At 45.1% G+C, this 18,587-nt stretch overlaps 1 protein-coding gene across 1 annotated transcript in view; it reads right to left on the bottom strand.

Moving 5' to 3' along the window:
- Positions 1-15,507, bottom strand: part of SYT10 (synaptotagmin 10) — a 165,303-nt gene extending 149,796 nt beyond the window's left edge. The window contains exon 1 of the mRNA XM_040345577.1: positions 14,558-15,507. Within this exon, the coding sequence (XP_040201511.1) occupies positions 14,558-14,699 (142 nt within the window). The 5' untranslated portion in view covers positions 14,700-15,507. The remainder of the gene's footprint in view (positions 1-14,557) is intronic.
- Between the last annotated feature and the right edge of the window lie 3,080 nt (positions 15,508-18,587).

Raw genomic sequence — 18,587 nt, 5'->3', positions numbered from 1 at the left:
AACATTTTTTTTCCTCAGTTTAGGCCGATACGTATTCTTCTACCTATTTTTTAGTAAAAAAAAATCGCAATAACGTTTATCGATTGGTTTGCGCAAAATTATAGTGTTTACAAAATAGGGGATAGTTTTATTGCATTTTTATTTTTTTTTTTTTTTACTACTAATGGCGGCGATCAGCAATTTTTTTTCGTGACTGCGACATTATGGCGGACACTTCGGACAATTTTGACACATTTTTGGACCATTGTCATTTTCCACAGCAAAAAATGCATTTAAATTGCATTCTTTATTGTGAAAATGACAGTTGCAGTTTGGGGAGTTTACCACAGGTGGCGCTGTAGGAGTTAGGGTGCACCTAGTATGTTTTACAACTGTTTGGGGGTGTGGCTGTAGGAATGACGTCATCGATCGTGTCTTCCCTATAAAGGGAATGACGCGATCGATGCGCCGCCATAGTGAAGGACGGGGAAGCCGTGTTTACACACGGCTCTCCTCGTTCTTCAGCTCCGGGGAGCGATCGCGACGGAGCGGCTATAAACAAATAGCCGCGCCGTGGTCCCGGATCGCTCCCCGAGCGGACCCGACCTCCGCATGTAGCGGGGGGGGTCCGATCGGGACCCCCCCCCCCGCTAATAGGCGAGGACGTACCCATACGCCCATGTGCCTGTAACGTGCCATATTGTGGACGTATATGTACATGGGCTGGTCCTTAAGTGGTTAAAGATGAATTAAATACTGTTTTTGGTTTGTGGTGCTCAGGTGCAGTGTAGTTCCCCTTTAAAACCCCCTTCTTTTCCAGGGGATTTTTCAGTTATCAGTGCTGTTATAGTTCACTGGCAATTATTCTGTGATAGGTTGACTAATGCCGCGTACACACGATCATTTTTCGGCATGAAAAAAACAATGTTTTTCAGCATTTAGAAAAAAACTTAGTTTTTTCCAACTTCATCATTAAAACGACGTTGCCCACACAGGATCAGTTTTAAAAAATGCTCTAGCAAAGCGCGGTGACGTACACACGTACGATGCACTATAAAGGGAAAGTTCCATGCGGATAACTCACCCTTGGGGCTGCTTTAGAGCTGATTTCCTGTTAGTAAAAGACGATTTGCGCTTTTCTGTCTGTTACAGCGTGATGAATGTGCTTACTCCATTACGAATGGTAGTTTTTACCAGAACGAACGCTCCCGTCTCATAACTTGCTTCTGAGCATGCGCAGGTTTTTAACGTTATTGTGAAGCCCACACACGATCATTTTAAATGACATTTTTTAAAAACGTTGTTTTTTTCATGCCGAAAAATGATCGTGTGTACGCGGCATTAGAGTTAGTGGGCCGGATTCAGATACCTGAGCGTATCTGTCCGGCCGGCGTAACGTATCTCCGATACGTTACGCCGCTCTAACTTTGGGCGCGAGTTCTTTATTCAGAAAGAACTTGCGCCCTTAGTTACGGCGGCGTAACATATGTGTTGCGGTGTAAGGCCGCGTAATTCAAATGGGCATGCAGGGGGTGTGTTTTATTTAAATTTGGCTTGACCCCACGTATTTGACGTTTTTTTTTTATCGGCGCATGCGTTGTTCGTGAAAACATCCCAGTGCGCATGCTTGAAAATCCGCCGCAAAACGTCATTGCTTTCGACGTGAACGTAAATTACGTCCAGCCGTATTCGCGAACGACTTACGCAAATGATGTAAAAATGTCAAAACTCAGTGCGGGAACGACGACCATACTTAAAATAGGATACGCCGCACATACCCCTCATATAGCAGGGGTAACTTTACGCCGGAAAAAGCCGAACGCAAACTACGTAAAAAAAAAGCGCCGGGCGGTCGTTCGTTTCTGAATCGACGTAAATAGTAATTTGCATATTTCTCGCGTAAACAAGCGGAAGTGCCACCTAGCGGCCAGCGTGAAATTGCAGCCTAAGATACGACAGTGTAAGACACTTACACCTGTCGGATCTTAGGGATATCTATGCGTAACTGATTCTATGAATCAGGCGCATAGATACGACGGCGTATCAGGAGATACACCGTCGTATCTCTTTCTGAATCTGGCCCACTGAGTGCAATGCTATGATAGTTTGACTGACATTTACTGAGTCATGCAACACTGTAAATTAAAGCGGAGGTTCACCCAAAAAAAATTTTTTTTAACATTACATTCAGCCGAGTTGTCCTAATGACAATCGGCTGTTTTTTTTGGTTTTTTTTCGGACATACCTTATTTTCACCGCTGCTTCCGAGTATGTCTTATGCGGGACTGGGCGTTCCTAATTGATTGACAGGCTTCCGACCGTCGCATACTGCGCGTCACGAGTTGCCGAAAGAAGCCGAACATCGGTGCGCAGGCGCTGTATAGAGCCGCACCAACGTTCGGCTTCTTTCGGCAACTCGTGACTTGTTAAAAATTTATTTTTGGGTGAACCCCCGTTTTAACGTTATATCATCTCTGTGCCTTTTACCTAGTCATAGGCATTGTGCGCACCCACTGTAAACTTCAGGATGTTTTTAAAGGTCCACTTAGAACAACAGCCCCCCCTACTGACCGTTTACTATAATAATGGTCAGTAGGAAGGTAGATAAAAAATTATAAAAAACGATTTGACAAAAATTTAAATACTTTCTAATTGTTCTAACGACAATAGACTGTGCTTACATTTGCTTGGGGAATTAAGGCAGCCTCCGCAGTGCTCTAATAAACCAATAGATCAGATTCCATATACATTGTCTAATGCCCCAATATTCTCACTACTATTGCCACGCACAATCCAGAGGCACTTTGTTTAGAAGCTAATGATCCTGCTAGTATGTTCTTGTATTGGGGAAGGAAACCAGCACACCTTCAGGAAGCCCAAATAATGTACACACACACACTTTTATACAGGTAATTCATACAAACTCCATGCAGGAATTGAAACCTGCACTCAAGGCAAGAATGGAGTGTTTATCAATTTAGCTACAGCAATGCCCCACTTTGCATATCACCGTTGATTTTTGCACACTGTTATTAAGTAAAAACCAGCCTGTTTCACAAGCAAGGATTAACTACCATATGAATTTAAATTAGTCCTATTTAGAACACCTCTCTATGTAATCCCTTCTACCCAGCCACTGTAATCAAATACAACGTAATCTGAATTTCTAATTATTGCAGAAATATTGCTGTAGCGATTCATGCGTAATCAGTTTAGCAGTTATTGATAGATTATATTACATTTACAATATGGCATGATTTAATGCAGTATATCCTGATTTCCTCTTTTCAAGTTTGTCTGTGGTGGCAGAAATCACATCAAAATGCCTGTTACTGAATAGTCAGTTTAGCACCGGGGAGCCCCAATGGCCAGAATGCTCCGAAACACAAACAAATGACCAGCAACTGTTGCCATAAGGTACTATAGACCTATGGAGCAGCTACAGTAAAACCTTGGTTTGAGAGTAACTTGGTTTGAGAGCGTTTTGCAAGACAAGCTAAATTTTTTTTGTTTCAATAATGTTTCTTAAAGATTTTCGAAACAAAACAAAAGAATCTCAGCGTGTTTTTGTACAGTATTCAAAGTAATCAGGGATCCATACTTCGATCATTTAGCATGACGTAGGTCACACCTGCATTGTCAACATTGTTCAATCAGCCCTTAAAGCGGAGTTCCACCATGTAATTTTTTTTCTGGGGGGAGGGGGGCTTCAGGAGGAGTTGGACTTCCTGTCCCACTTCCTCCTTCTGCCCAGGGACCGCTTAGGCAATACGTCATATCACCTACAGCGGCCCCTCCCTGTAGGCGATCGCCTGGGACACGTGACAGGTCCGAGGCGATCGTCTGACCAATCACAGTGCGCAGCGCCGCTCGCGCATGCGCACTGAGTGCCCAGCCATGAAGCCATTTAAATTAATTGGATTTTGCTTGTTGGGCATTTTCCAGGCGTTTTTTCCAGGCGTTTTTTCGAGCCTTTTTACAAGCGTTTTATGAGCTGAAAACGCTCATGTGTGAATGCAGTCTTAAGGTGGAAGGATAGCAGTAAAACAAAAAAAAAGATGATCCTAGAACAGAGGTTTTATGGGCACAAGGTTGTGACTCCAATGATGGAAATCCATCCCTAGCAATGACCTCACATAGTCCTCAGCTTTGTCCACCTTCCTCCTGCACCTTACAATTATCCCATCACAGTGACCGCTAATTCAGTGGGATGACAAATCCTCCTTTCTGAAGTAGCAGTTTCATGGCTACTGATTATTTGTACTGCTTACATTCACTTTTCCTCTCTCCCCCCACCAAGAAAACATTTTATCTTTCCCCCACATGAGCCATTACCCAGTCACTTCTTGGTACCTAAATCCACCCCCCCCCCCCCCCCCCCCAGCTAACGCTTCCTTTACAATGCTTTCTACGGCAATTGTACAGTGATTTTATAGTCATTTTGCAGCGACTTCACAATATTCTAGTTTCCAGCATTACCACCACCTCAGCACCAGGCATCATCCATTTCATCCCATCCACCAACCAACCCCCCCCCTCCCCCCTACCATCAGCCACCATTCAATCTACCCCGTCCCACCCCTAACATTCCACTTCCCCCAATAAATACATTTTAACCTACCTTAAAATCCACATTCTTTTGGACACCAGGTGCTCTTTCCTTCCTACTTTTTCAAGTATATGTGGAAATGACCATAAGGCTGTACCAAAAGCCAGCAGCCCAAACCCCAAGAGGTTTCATTACCATCACTTAAAGTGGATGTAAACCCAATTTTTTTTTTGTATGTCAAAATGTAGAGTATATGATTTCCTATTATCTGTGCCCAGTCTTGCCACACAGAGTTAATCCAGCTCTGAGCAATCCTCTTTTATTGTTCAGTGAAAATTAACAGACTTTCAGATAAAACCCTGTCTAAATAAAAAGTCCTTTCCTCTCTCCTTGCTTTGAGTGACAGGTTGATTACATATCTAGCTTGGACATGTTTATCATATGTTATGTTATGTTTATCATAATATGAGGTGATCCACAGTTCATTGTATATTACCAGGATGTGTTATGTGGGGGAGGGGTGGAATTCTCTCTTTTTATACTGTGGATCACCACATATTATGATAAACATAACATAACATATGATAAACATGTCCAAGCTAGATATTTAAATAACCTGTCACTCAAAGCAAGGAGAGAGGAAAGGACTTTTTATTTAGACAGGGTTTTATCTAGAAGTCTGTTAATTTTCACTGAACAATAAAAGAGGATTGCTCAGAGCTGGATTAACTATGTGTGGCAAGACTGGGCACAGATGATAGGAAATCTTATACTCTACATTGTGACATCAAAAAAATAAATAACATTTTTTGGGTTTACATCCACTTTAAAACTGGGCACAACCTACAGAAGGAATTCTTACCTACTTGCCCACACAACCACCCACCCATCCACTACCAGTGACTGATCTAGTCAGTCCAGCGCCGTCTCCAGCACAAACTAGATACGATCACTGTGATGAGCAGTCTCTCTAGTGGTTAATATTGAGGAACAGGTGGATGGAGGAGTCAACTAGAGCTGGTGGCCAGGAAACTGGTAACATATTACGTCATCTAGGTTTTAGGGGTCATCTCTATCTCTAACCACAACACTTGATCACCGAAGTAAATAGAAACAAGAATGATATAGGGGCTGGGGGAGGAAGCCACAACACACAGTGGGATTCATGAATCCGAAAAACAGCCAAAGGTGAGTTGATGCTGAAGATGCTTCAGTCACCATTAAAGGGGAGTTCCAGCCAATTTTTATGTTTATTTAAAGTCAGCAGCTACAAAAAGTGTAGCTGCTGGCTTTTAATAAGTATACACTTACCTGCTCCAGCGTTCCAGCGACGTGCCGGCCGGGGCTCCGCTCCTCTCCCCCCCTCCCCGGCTGGCGTCTTCATTTCAACTGTGGGCACCCGGCCGTGACAGCTTTCGGCTTCACGGCCGGGCACCCACTGCGCATGCGTGCGCGGCACTGCGCAGGCGTGCGCAGCGCGGCCCGGCGCTGCGCCGTCTGATTGGACAGGAGATCGCCTAGGACCTGTGACGTGTCCTAGGCGATCGCCTACAGGGAGGGGCTGCTGTAGGCGATTAAGCTTAAAGCGGTGGTTCACCCTAAATAACAACATTCTACCATAAAATACAGCATAGTAGCGTGAGCTACAGTATGCCTTTATTTATTTTTTTGGCGCCGTACTCACAGTTTAATCCCATAGTGTAGTTTCAGACTCCCCGCGGGGAATGGGCGTTCCTATGGAGAGGGAAGATGATTGACGGCCAGCTATGGCGCGTCACGATTCCCGAAAATAGCCGGAGTAGGTCTCGGCTCTTCACGGCGCCATACGGCGCCTGCGCACAGACTAGGCGCAGGCGCCGTGAAGAGCCAAGTCCTATTTCGGCTATTTCCGGAGAAGCGAGACGCGCCATGGCTGGCCGTCAATCATGTTCCCCTCTTGATAGGAACGCCTACTCCCGAGGGAGTCTGAAACTTCACCACGGCATTAAACTGTGAGTACGGGGCCAAAAAATAAAATAAAGGCATACTCTAGCTCGCGCTAGTATGCTTGATGTTCTTAGGGTGAACCCCCACTTTAATCGCCTAACCAACCTCTCGGCGAAAGGAGAAAGTGGGACAGGAAGTCCAACTCCTCCTGAAGCCCCCACTCCCCCCCAAAAAAATTACATGCCAAATGTGGCATGGAAGGGGCAATTTTGGGTGGAACTCCGCTTTAAGCTTTAGCATATTGGAATGAAGACTCACCTGACCAGAGATCATATCAAACTTGCAAAGATGATTAGCACTAGTAAATTTAAGTTTCTATTCAACCATTAAAAATAGGGTATATTTTGACTCCTTGGTGGGTTGAAATGCCATTTCTGTACAAATGCATTTTTCTGCACCAAAATACATTGCTTTTAATGGATTATATAAAGCATTGCATTGAACTTTTACCTGAAAGTGCTGATCATCTCTACACATTTGATAGATGGTTTACGCTTTGGTGCATGTGGTTCATGCCCACAAGATATATTACAAGAGTAAACTTATGAGTAAAGCTGGCCATACAATATAAAATTCTCTTATTCAATTTCCTTTAAATTTACCTTCAACTATGTAGTGTAATGCCGCGCACACACGTGACGTGAGAAATGCAATTTTTTAAATTGCTCATTAAAAACGATCGTGTGTAGGCTCCAGAGCATTTTTCTCGACATGAAAAATGGGCATTAAAAATTTAGAACCTGCTCTAAATTATCTCGTCATTTTTCACGACGTCGTTTTTCACGTTGTGAAAAACGGTCGTGTGTAGGCTTTTATGACGGGAAAAAACGTGCATGCTCAGAAGCAAGTTATGAGACGGGAGCGCTCGTTCTTGTAAAACTAGTGTTTGTAATGGAGATAGCACATTCGTCACTCTGTAACAGACTGAAAAGCACGAAGACTGAAAAGCGTGAATCGTCTCTCACCAAACTTTTAATAACACAAAATCAGCAAAAGCAACCCAAAGGGTGGTGCCATCCGAATGGAACTTCCCCTTTATAGTGCCATCGTACGCAGGGGCGGACTGACAACTCATGGGGCCCCCAGGCAATAGGAGATTATGGGGCCCTCGGTCAATAGGAGATTATTGTGCCCCCCGGGCAATAGGAGATTATGGGACCCCCGGGCAATTGGAGATTATGGGGTCCCCGGACAATAGGCGATTATGGGGCCCCAGGCAACAGATTATGGGGTCACACAGTATACACACACACACAGTATACATACACAGTATACACAATATACACACACAGTATACACACACACACACACACACACAATACAATGCAACCCTCATAGGGCCCCCTAGTGGCATGGGGCTCTCGGACAGTGCCCGAATGTTCAGTCCGCCCCTGGTCGTACGTCACCGCGCTTTGCTCCAGCATTTTTTTTTCACGATCATGTGTAGGCAGGGCAGGCTTGACAAGAATCACATCGAGAAAAATGTTGTTTTTCCCATGACATGAAAAATGGTGGTGTTTGTACGCGGCTTAAGGGCCTGCCTGATTGCATACAAATTGAAATTGTTTAGGTTTGGCCTCATATTATATGTTTTTGGTATATGTCGTACCTGACACAACTTCGGGAACGACTTGCAATTTACAAATCATACCTGAAGTAGCATCTAATGTGTTTCTATGGCAGTGTCTTTATAGGTACGATTTCAAGTAGTGCGATTTGAGAAATAGTTAATGTATTACTTTCAGCACGATTTCAGCAAGATGGGCTTTAAAGTGATTGTAAACGATCACCTTGTAAAACAGTTTAAAATAGAAATGAAAGGCAAAACATTTATATATAGATATAAAAATACATTATAAACATAGGCGTGCGCACAGGGTGTGTCAGGTGTGCCCAGGCACACCCTAAACACCCAGTGTGGTGCAGATTCCCCCTGTTCAGACAGCTGATATTTCACCCAAGCCCCCTAAAAAATATAATTGTAAAAAATAAAAAATAAAATAATAAAAATTAAAACTACTGACATCGTCTACTGCCCTACTGACACCGTCCATTGCGTTGCTGTCAGACAAGCAAATGTGTTTGAGCTTTGGGGTGCACACCCTAATGCAATAGACTGTGCACACCTATGATTATAAATAACCTTTTTTCCCTTTTTTATAAGTGATCACATTTCCTCTGTTCTCAGCTGCATAAGAGCTGGGGGAGGAGAAGCAACAGCACACTGAACTTCCCAGTGAATGGCTGTGCAGCGGGGGCGTGTCAGGAAAAGTCTGATCATTGGAGGAGAGCACACTGAGTTCCCAGCATAGCTAGAGAACTGACCATGATGTGTTCTTCTGCTTAGTGTGGTCAGTTTTCAATAGGAAAGCAGAGGGACTGGCAGGAGTACCAGGGATTTCACACAAAGGAAACAATACAAAAAGAACAGGATACTTTCTCATACAAGTACATGGTACAGCAGGCACATATCAGGAATATGAAATCCCAATTCTTTCAATCATACCCGGTGTGACAGGTTGCGAGCACTGAACTTATTCTCTCTTGAGAGGGGATATGATTTCAATTTACAAATACCATACTGGGAAGGGAGTTTAATAAGACACTTGGCCACTTATTAAAATTAGAAGAAAGGAGGTTTAACATTAATCTGTGAAGAGTTTTTTTTACTGTAAGAGCGGCAAAGGATGTGGAATTCCCTTCCACAGGCAGTGGTCTCAGCGGGGAGAATCGATAGTTTCAAAAAACTATTAGATAAGCACCTGAACGACCGCAACATACAGGGATATACAATGTAATACTGACATATAATCACACACATAGGTTGGACTTGATGGACTTGTGTCTTTTTTCAACCTCACCTACTATGTACCGTATTTATCGAGGTATTGCGCGCTCCGGCGTATAGCGCGCACCCCTAATGTGGACCCGCATTCCTGTAAAAAAAAACATTTTAGTACTTACAGTTTTGGTGTCTTGCGCGGCGTCCATCGGCGGCCTCGTCGGGTCCGGCGTCCGTCTGCGGCTTCGCTGTTGTCCTCCTCGTCGGGTCCGGCGTCCGTCTGCGGCTTCGGTGGTGTCATCCTCGTGGGGTCCGGCGTCCGTCTGCGGCTTTGGTGGTGTCCTCCCGGCTTCTCCCGCGCTGTCTCTACGTTGAATAGCCGCTTCCCATGCTCAGTTTGAATGCCTGTGCCGACATATACCGACTGCAGTACACATTCGGGCCGGCTCGGCTTCGCTCGTGCTCACGCTCTGTGATGTTTATGTGTGAGCATGAGTGAAGCCGAGCCTGACTGCGGGCATGACGTCACCTCCCCCCCCCCCTGTTGTGTTCTGGGAACACTCGGCTCCCAGTACACAGCAGGAGGCAAGCGGCAGACGTAGCGCAACTCGCGCATGCGCCGTAGGGAACCGGGCAGTGAAGCCGGAGCGCTTCACTTCCTGGTTCCCTCACCGAGGATGGCGGGGGGGGCAACAGAGTGACGAGCGATCGCTCGTCCTCTGCTGCGGACCGCGCTGGACTCCAGGACAGGTAAGTGTCCTAATATTAAATGTCAGCAGCTGCAGTATTTGTAGCTGCTGGCTTTTAATTTTTTTTTTCAGCGGACATCCTCTTTAAGAAAGGGTAAGATAAGTAAGCTGAGGGTCAGCTGGTCAAACTTTCTTGTATGTATCTAAGTATTCTACCTCTTCTTTTACTGGGGTCATTTTTTGTTTATTTGTTTTTGCAACCACTGTGTCAATTTTAAATAGATTTAAACAGCTTTACAAAATACTGTGCATGAAAGAGGAAGTAAACCCTTGTTGTTTTCTTTTTTTTAAATACCCTGCAAGATAAAGTCATAATGAGCTAGTATGCACAGCTTCTTCCTGTAATCGCCGCTCCGGCGCTGTGATTGACCGGAGCGGCGATGACGTCACTCCCGCGCATGCGCGCGGGAGCTGTCAAACACGGCATTGCCGTGTTTACCGCGGCTTTTGCAAGTGTGCCTGCGCCGTAGACAGCGGTCCTGTCATTCAGCAAATATATCCTAAACCGTGCAGGTTTAGGAGATATTGCCAACACCTAAAGGTAAGCTTTAATCTAGGCTTACCTGTAGGTGTAACTTGCAAAAGTGGGTTTGCAGCCACTTTAAAAGTTACCATTTTCTGTTTTCAGGATGAAAAAATAATTGAAAATTGTTTATTATTTAAAGCACATGGTGATTGTTTTTGATATGCATTGCTTTAGCAAAATAATGTTTTTCCGTTAGATTACATCTACTTTACCATTAACAATATGTGACAATGCCAGACTGAAAACCAAGATATACAGTACATGAAAAAAACGCCTTTTCATTCTCTAACCTGTACTAGGAGAACAGAGCCTGAAGTATGAATGGATATTGGCAGACTCCTACACAGCCTCTGCTCCAGTGGAAGAAAAATGTACATTCCATTGTTACATTGACTCTCTCTGCCTTCCATTCACAAAACTGGCTTTGATGACTGCAAACCTCTATAGTAATGGTGGAGTGGGCAAGAAGGTCCTCTGTGATCAGACCTGGCGTGTACACCGCACAGCAATGACTGCAGAAGAAGTGACTCAGTCTACAAAGCAACAAGTGTTCTAGTGATACAGAAAATCTGTAATCACAACATAATTACATAGGAGAAGCTCTCAGGCAGTGCTGCATGCTATAATCCAGGGGACAGGGGCGGACTGACAACTCATGGGGCCCCCGGGCAATAGAAGACTATGGGGCCCCTGGGCTTACAGATAGTCACCACGTCAGGAGGCAGTGCAGAGGCAGGGCAGCTAAAATCTAGGGATTTTCACATCAGAAGCATGTTGGTTTCAGACATATCAGGGACAGATGTAAAAAAAACATAGATTTTTACATACTGTCCCTGGTGTTACTGAGCCTGGCAACCCTGATGGGACCCCTAGTGACATGGGGCCCTCGGGCAGTGCCGCCCCTGCCAGGGGACCCAACTTTTGTCTTATACGGGGCTTCCTAAGCATGAAAACAGGGTAGTAAGCATTTAGTTTGATTTATGGCAATGGTAAGTAATACATATTAAAACTGGCCCCATAGGAATTGACTCTAAGCTATTATTTTACTATAGCTGTAGCATTGCTAAATTAATGATTACAACTAATATGCAAAGGCGTGCGCACAGGGTGTGCCGGATGTGCCTGGGCACACCCCAATCAACCAGTGCCCTTTAGCATTATTGCTCTGTGTAGCAGCAGGGAGATGACAAAGATCTCCCTCTTACTGGCTCTGCCATAAGCAAAGTTCTTATGCACGTCTCTTTCATTGTGCTGGCAGGGAGATCAATGTGCCAGGTCCATATCTTTGGGCTGCACACCCTAATGCAATAGGTTGTGCACACCTTTGCTAATATGACCTGCAATTTTGAGACCACACATGCTGTAGATGTTTTCCTACAGGCTGACATTCAATGGCCTTTAGCACCCCATACATTTTCACCTCCCTATAGCAGGCAATACATTCAACATGAACAATTTATGATGGGGCTAATGCTAGGGTAATAATAATGGGAACAAACAGTAAAGCCTCGTACGGGCGAAACACATCGTTTTCCTCGTCGAGTTCCTTGTTAGGCTGTCGAGGAACTCGACAAGGCAAGTTTCTCCATTCCCGTTGAGGAAAAAGAAGACATGCTCTCTCTTTGGCTCGACGGGATCCTCAACAGTTTTCTCGTCGAAAAATGTACACGCGACCGGTTTCCTCTGCAAAAAAAAAATCACAGCAAGTTTCTTGCTGGTTTTTGCCGAGAAACTCGGTCGTGTGTACGAGGCTTAATAGTATAGGAGCAGAATGTAGTATTTGAGTGATTGGTTCATTCAGTGCGAACAACAGGGTAATATTGGGGTGTTTAGAATGTTCAAAAAGGACAAGCAGCATAATAAAGGGGTGATGAGTCTTTCCCTGGGGAACAAGCAGTATAATACTGGGATGATATGTACATTGCAAGGATTTTCAATAATGTAATATTGGGGTGATTTGTATTTATTGGAATACATAGCAGTGGGTTATTGGAACAAACTGTAGCGTAATATTAAGGGGTATATTTATAAAACGTAGGCAGCAGGAAGATTCACCTACAGTGAATGTTTGGTGAATGATACATAAAATAAGTGACATGTTTTGGGGTACATAGGGGGGTTTATCGTGGCTATGTATATTTTCTGGAGGTACACAGTAGCATAATGTTGGGGGTGATACATACATAGGTGCACAGTGATGGAAAACACTGGGATGGTGGGTATTCTATGGGCAAACCGCTGTGCTCTATCAGCAAAGCAGAGCACGCTCAGACCTTGACATATCAGGTGAAATAATTTCCTTTCAGGAGATTCCTCGGATGTGGAAGGGGAAAAAGTTGAACTGTCTTAACGCCCACACAGTCTGCAGCTTTATTAATCCAGATCGCAGACTCCTCCAGTCTCTATTGACTGAGGATGACAGGGACCACACAGCATCCAGCAAGACACCCAGGATGGAGGAGCTGAGAGCTTGAAGAGGAGAGGGGACCAAGGGAAGGATGGAGAATTGGAGATAGATCAATAAGGTGGTATTGGGGGAAGGGGGGGGGTGTTGGGAACAGGCTGGTTAGGTGGAAGGGTTAATTAGGAAATGAGGAGTAGCAGCCAATCATAATTCTTGTTTTTTCCTATAAAATTAAATGCAAAATCTGAATGATTGCTATTGGCAGAAAACCTACTTGTTTCCAGTATGTGTGAATCGGTTGCCCAGCAATGCTTAAATCCTTTTGCTTCTGGAAAGAAAACAAAGCAAAATGATCTCAGGCTTTGCATTTGTGAGAAATTTGTGTTTTAAATGCTAGTTTTGGCTTAGTGGAAAGGTTAGAGGTGGAGAGTTATGTGGGTGGGGTTCAACAAAAAATGCTTCTTATACCCTCACTAACTAGAGTATGGAGGTTAGGGGTTAGGATATATGGAGGATTCGGAGAAAGACAGTTACCATGGAGTCCATGGATAGTCTAGGAGTTCTGGTAGTGGGGAGTCAGTGGTGTCAGTTACGTTTATGGTGTGCAACTGGCAGCTAACCCATACAATGGGATAAACAAGGATTTGTGATAGAGGATACTGAGATAATTAAAGTGGGGGGACAAAATTAAGGGGAACAACAGGAGGAATTAACTTAAAATATATATATTTTTTTTTGGGGGGGGGGGGGTATCAGAAAGTTAATGATAAGGTTCTGGGGTATGGTGGCCATCACACAACCGGGTATCAAGTTTAGAGTTTTCAGAGACCAGAATTAAAGAATGAAGAGGGGGTTTTGGGGGTACCAGAATTAGGGGGTTACATTTTGAGGCGTCATATACTGCTAGTGTCAGATAAGAGCGTCTGAAAATGTAAAGATTAACCTAAAGACAACATTTAGCTGTCAACTTGACAATGAAGGAAATGTTCCAGCATTCCTTGGCTAGCAAGGCATGAAGGAAGTGGAACTTGTAACATTACAATAATTGGAAAAACAGGGTCCTGCCAGTGTGGTGATGGAGAAACTGGGTTGCAATATTAGTTAAGTTTCAGTTTTGGGTATGGGTATATGTTCTCCCTTGGACTCCCTTAGGCTCAGCAGTGGAGTCGATTTTGGGTACAGATTGAAGGACAGGGGTCTTTCCCAGACTCAGCAGTGGTGTTAGTCTGGGGTTTAGAGTGAAGGGCATGGGTCTCTCTAAGGTTTTCAATGAGTGTTGGGTACACAACACAGCAAAGAGAGTCTCCCTTAGGTTTTCAGTAAGTGTTGGGTACACAGTGAAGAAGTTCTCCCTTGGATTTTCAGTAAGTGTTGGGTACACAGTGAAGAGTAGGGGTCTCACCCATGAACAGCAGTCGGGTCAATGTTGGGTACACAATATAGGGCTTGGGTCTCCCTCATTTTTGGGTTGGTGCTGGCAGCAGTGAATGGTATAAGTTTGCCCAAATTAGCAGCGGGGTCAGTATTGGTTGCACCCTGAAGAGCAAGGATCTCCCCGAGGTTTAGTAGTGGGGTCACCTACCTGTACTGCCTGCTCCATGATTGGTAGAGGGAAAGATTCCAGTGCACTTGTCCCATTCCACCTGCCCTCCTAGGCAAAGCTCCGACACGATCTGCAAAGCTTTCTGGCACAAGCTCACACCGTCCTCTTTATGGAAACTCATCTCCAATGTGGCTGGCTCTCCAGAGCTCTATGTCATGGTCATCCACAGTCCCGGACACGAGTAGAAACCCACCGGCAGCATGCGGGATGCAGCCTGGAGAGGGTAGCCGAAGGGCACTGGGTCTTCTTCCAGTAGAAACTGTTGCTTTCAGCCAGCACAGGATAAAATACGGAGACCGGCACACATCAGACTGACACAGATGGCACTGGATGCCAACAGGGAGTCTCGCAAGACTAGCACTGCCCGCAGGGGAGAGGAGCACAGCTGACACTGGCTGCAGGGGAGAGGGGAACAGCTGGCACTCCCTGCTGGAGAGTAGGCACACTTGGTGCTGGTTGCAGGAGAGGGGCACAGCTGGCACAGGCTGCAAGAAGAGCTCAAAGTCAGGGAGACAGATGCCAACAGCTTGTAGGAGATCACAGGTGGGCAGTGTGGGTCGGAGTGGTGCACACAACTGGTACTGGCTCAGAGAGTGGATCACAATCCGGCAGATCGGTGACCAGAGTCATAGGGTGACTTGTGGAGCAAAATGTAAGGAATGGACCTCCTGGCTGTTGGAGAGGATCGCAGCAGACTTGTTGCTGAAATAAAACCAAATTGCTTGTGGCTGCAGGAGCGGATCAGGGATGGCGATGAGCGCAGAAGTAAGTCTTAGCTGCTGAGACTGATGTACAGAACCTGTTGCAGTAGTGGATAGAAAGAAGCTGACAGTGTAAATGAGACTTGGTTCTGGCTGCAGGAGTGGGTCACAGGTTGTTCTGTCTGTAAACGTGGGTCAGAGCTAATTGGTATTGCAGAATTGGGTCAGACTTGGTTCTGGCTGGCAGGAGTGGGTCACAGGTTGTTTCTGTCTGTAAACGTGGGTCAGAGCTCATTGGTATTGCAGAACTGGGTCAGACTTGGTTCTGGCTGCAGGAGTGGGTCAAAGGTTGTTCTGTCTGTAAACGTGGGTCAGAGCTCATTGGTATTGCAGAACTGGGTCAGACTTGGTTCTGGCTGCAGGAGTGGGTCAAAGGTTGTTCTGTCTGTAAACGTGGGTCAGAGCTCATTGGTATTGCAGAACTGGGTCAGACTTGGTTCTGGCTGCAGGAGTGGGTCAAAGGTTGTTCTGTCTGTAAACGTGGGTCAGAGCTCATTGGTATTGCAGAATTGGTTCTGGCTGCAGGAGTGGGTTAGCGCTGGTTCTGGACTTAGGACTGGATAAGTACTGGCTTCAACACTGATGCTAGATTTGGAGCCTTGATGAAAAACACACTGGCACTCAGAGCCTTGAAAGTGGTTTGGGTCAGAACTGGGCAAGACCGCATCAGAGCTGAAAGTCACACAAGCAACAGAGATGAATGTCAGACTCCAGAAGAAGAGCAGGATGGAGAGGCTGGAGCTCACAGCCCCTGTAACTGGCTGCCGGGGGTATCAGAGCCTTTGTTTTTTTTGCAGAGGGTATTAAGGATGGTGCACGTTGCAGGAGGGCATCATGGATGGTGCATGCTGAAAGAGGATATCAGGGATGGAGCAGCCTGCGGGAGGGTATTATGGATGGTGCAAGTTGAATGAAGGTATCAGGGATGGTACAAGCTCCAAGAGGGTATCAGGGGTGGCACAGGCTCCAAGAGGGTGTCAGTGATGGCTCCAGGAGGGTATCAGGAATGGTACAGGCTACAGGAGGGTATTATGGATGGTGCAAGTTGAATGAAGGTATCAGGGATGGTACAGGCTCCTAGAAGGTATCAGTGATGGCACAGGGATAGTGCCAGTTGCATGAGGGTTGCAGGGGTGATGCTGGCTACAGGAGGGTCTCAGGGATGGAGAGAGCCTGTTGCACACATCCTCTGGAAGTGGCTGTAGAAGTATGATAAGGATGGAGAGAGGACCGGTACTCACATCCTCGGAGACTCACAGTCGGTACTTAGCAACGCTTTATAGCAGGCAGAGAGGCTCCCGGCAGCGCCGGCACACTACACAGCTGGCCAATGGCAGGCAAGCAGAGAGGCAGGGATGGAGCCACATGCTATATAGCTATACATTGGGGTGACTCAGTGGGGGGGGGCAGGTCATGGAGGAAGGGGGTGTCTCTCTCCCATATATGATCTTATACAAGGAGCTGAGTACAAGAGGGTGATGTGATCATTAGTAAAGGACTATACTTATGTAGGGTCTTACTCTGGATAATTACACCTGGATCCTATAAAATGGGAGATGATGCCAGGAGGGAGGTGTGGTATCTATAGGACTCTACATGGGAAGAAATGCCTAAAAAATTAATACAAAGGGGTGTAAATTGCTAAAGAATTTCGTACAGAAAGGTTGTAACTGCATGAGCTCATATGGGGTGATACTTACAACAAAATACATTCAGGATATGCTAAAAGTTGTCCATGTGATTCAGGACATCACATAGCCAGCAGGTAAGTGCATTGGGGTTCTGAATGCTCTGAATGTCTGCTCTGGACAGATTCTTTCTTTTTTTAATGTGTGTAAAACCTGTAGAATTCGAGGACACAAACCAGAATAAATATGGGTAATGCTGTTCACACACTGGGATTGATTTACTAAACCTGGTACATACAGAATCTGATGCAAACGTGCATAGTAACCAATCAGCTTCTAACTTCAGATTGTTCAATTAAGCTTTGACAATAAGCCCTGATTCGCACTGCCGTGACTTGTCATGCGACCCGAGAGTTAAAAGTCACATGGCAAGTCACGCTCCATTAACGTCAATAGAACGGTTCTAATCAGTGCGACTCAAGTCGCTCCAACTTCGAAAAAGATTCCTGCACTACTTTGGTGCGACCTCAACACGACTTCCATTGACGTCTGTTGGATATTAAGGCTGCATTCACACCTGAACGCGGCGTATTTTACCGCGATTTGCCGCGACAAATTGCGGTGTTTTGTCCCGCGATTTGCCGCGGCAAAGCGCAGTGTTTTTTAAGCCTAACATACGCTGGAGGGGTGATTACATTGTCGGCTATGCCGAACACCGAAAGCCGCCTGAAAAAAAGGGTCCGGGACTTGTTTTGAGCTTCAGGCGTATGGCGTTTCGGTGTTCGGCGTGGAGATGTGAACCATCTCCGTAGCTGACAATGTTAAATCACCCCTCCAGCATATTTCAGGCTGCAATAGCGTCGCGCTACAGGCGAAAAAACGCCTAGGTGTGAATGGAGCCAAAGTTGTGCAACTTTGAAGCAGCAGCAGCGTGAACAAGGACTACAACTTTTGGAAGTCAATTGCTTACTATGCACAGCTGCGCCAGATTTTGAGTGCTCCCGTTTTCATAAATCTCCCCCACTATAGTTTTATTGTATAGAAAGACTTAAAGGGGTTGATTTATTAACCACTTGCCTACAGGGCACTTTCCCCCCCTTCCTGACCAAGCCATTTTTCAGCTTTCAGCGCTGTCACATTTTGAATGACAATTGCGCAGTCATGCAACACTGTACCCAAATGAAATTTTTATAATTTCTTTCCCCACACATAGAGCTTTCTTGGTGGTATTTGATCACCTCTGTGGTTTTTATTCCTTGCGCTATAAACAAAAGAAGAGGGACAAGTTTGAAAAAAACACAATATTTTTTACTTTTTGCTATAATAAATATCCATTTATTTATTTTTTAACACATTTTTTCCTCAGTTTAGGCCGATACATATTCTTCTACATATTTTTGGTAAAAAAAAATCGCAATAAGCGGATATTGATTGGTTTGCACAAAAGTTATAGCAGCTACAAAATAGGGGATAGATTTATAGCATTTTTTTTATTATTATTTATTTACTAGTAATGGTGGCGATCAGCGATTTTTATCATGACTGCGATATTGCGGCTGACACATCAGACACTTTTGACACATTTTTGGGACCATTTACATTTATACAGCAATACCTGCT

The sequence above is a fragment of the Rana temporaria genome, chromosome 3 (genome assembly GCF_905171775.1).
Source record: "Rana temporaria chromosome 3, aRanTem1.1, whole genome shotgun sequence".
Lineage (NCBI taxonomy): Eukaryota > Metazoa > Chordata > Amphibia > Anura > Ranidae > Rana > Rana temporaria.
The sequence above is the reverse complement of the archived record's forward strand: the minus strand, read 5'-3'. Positions and strand labels throughout refer to the sequence as shown.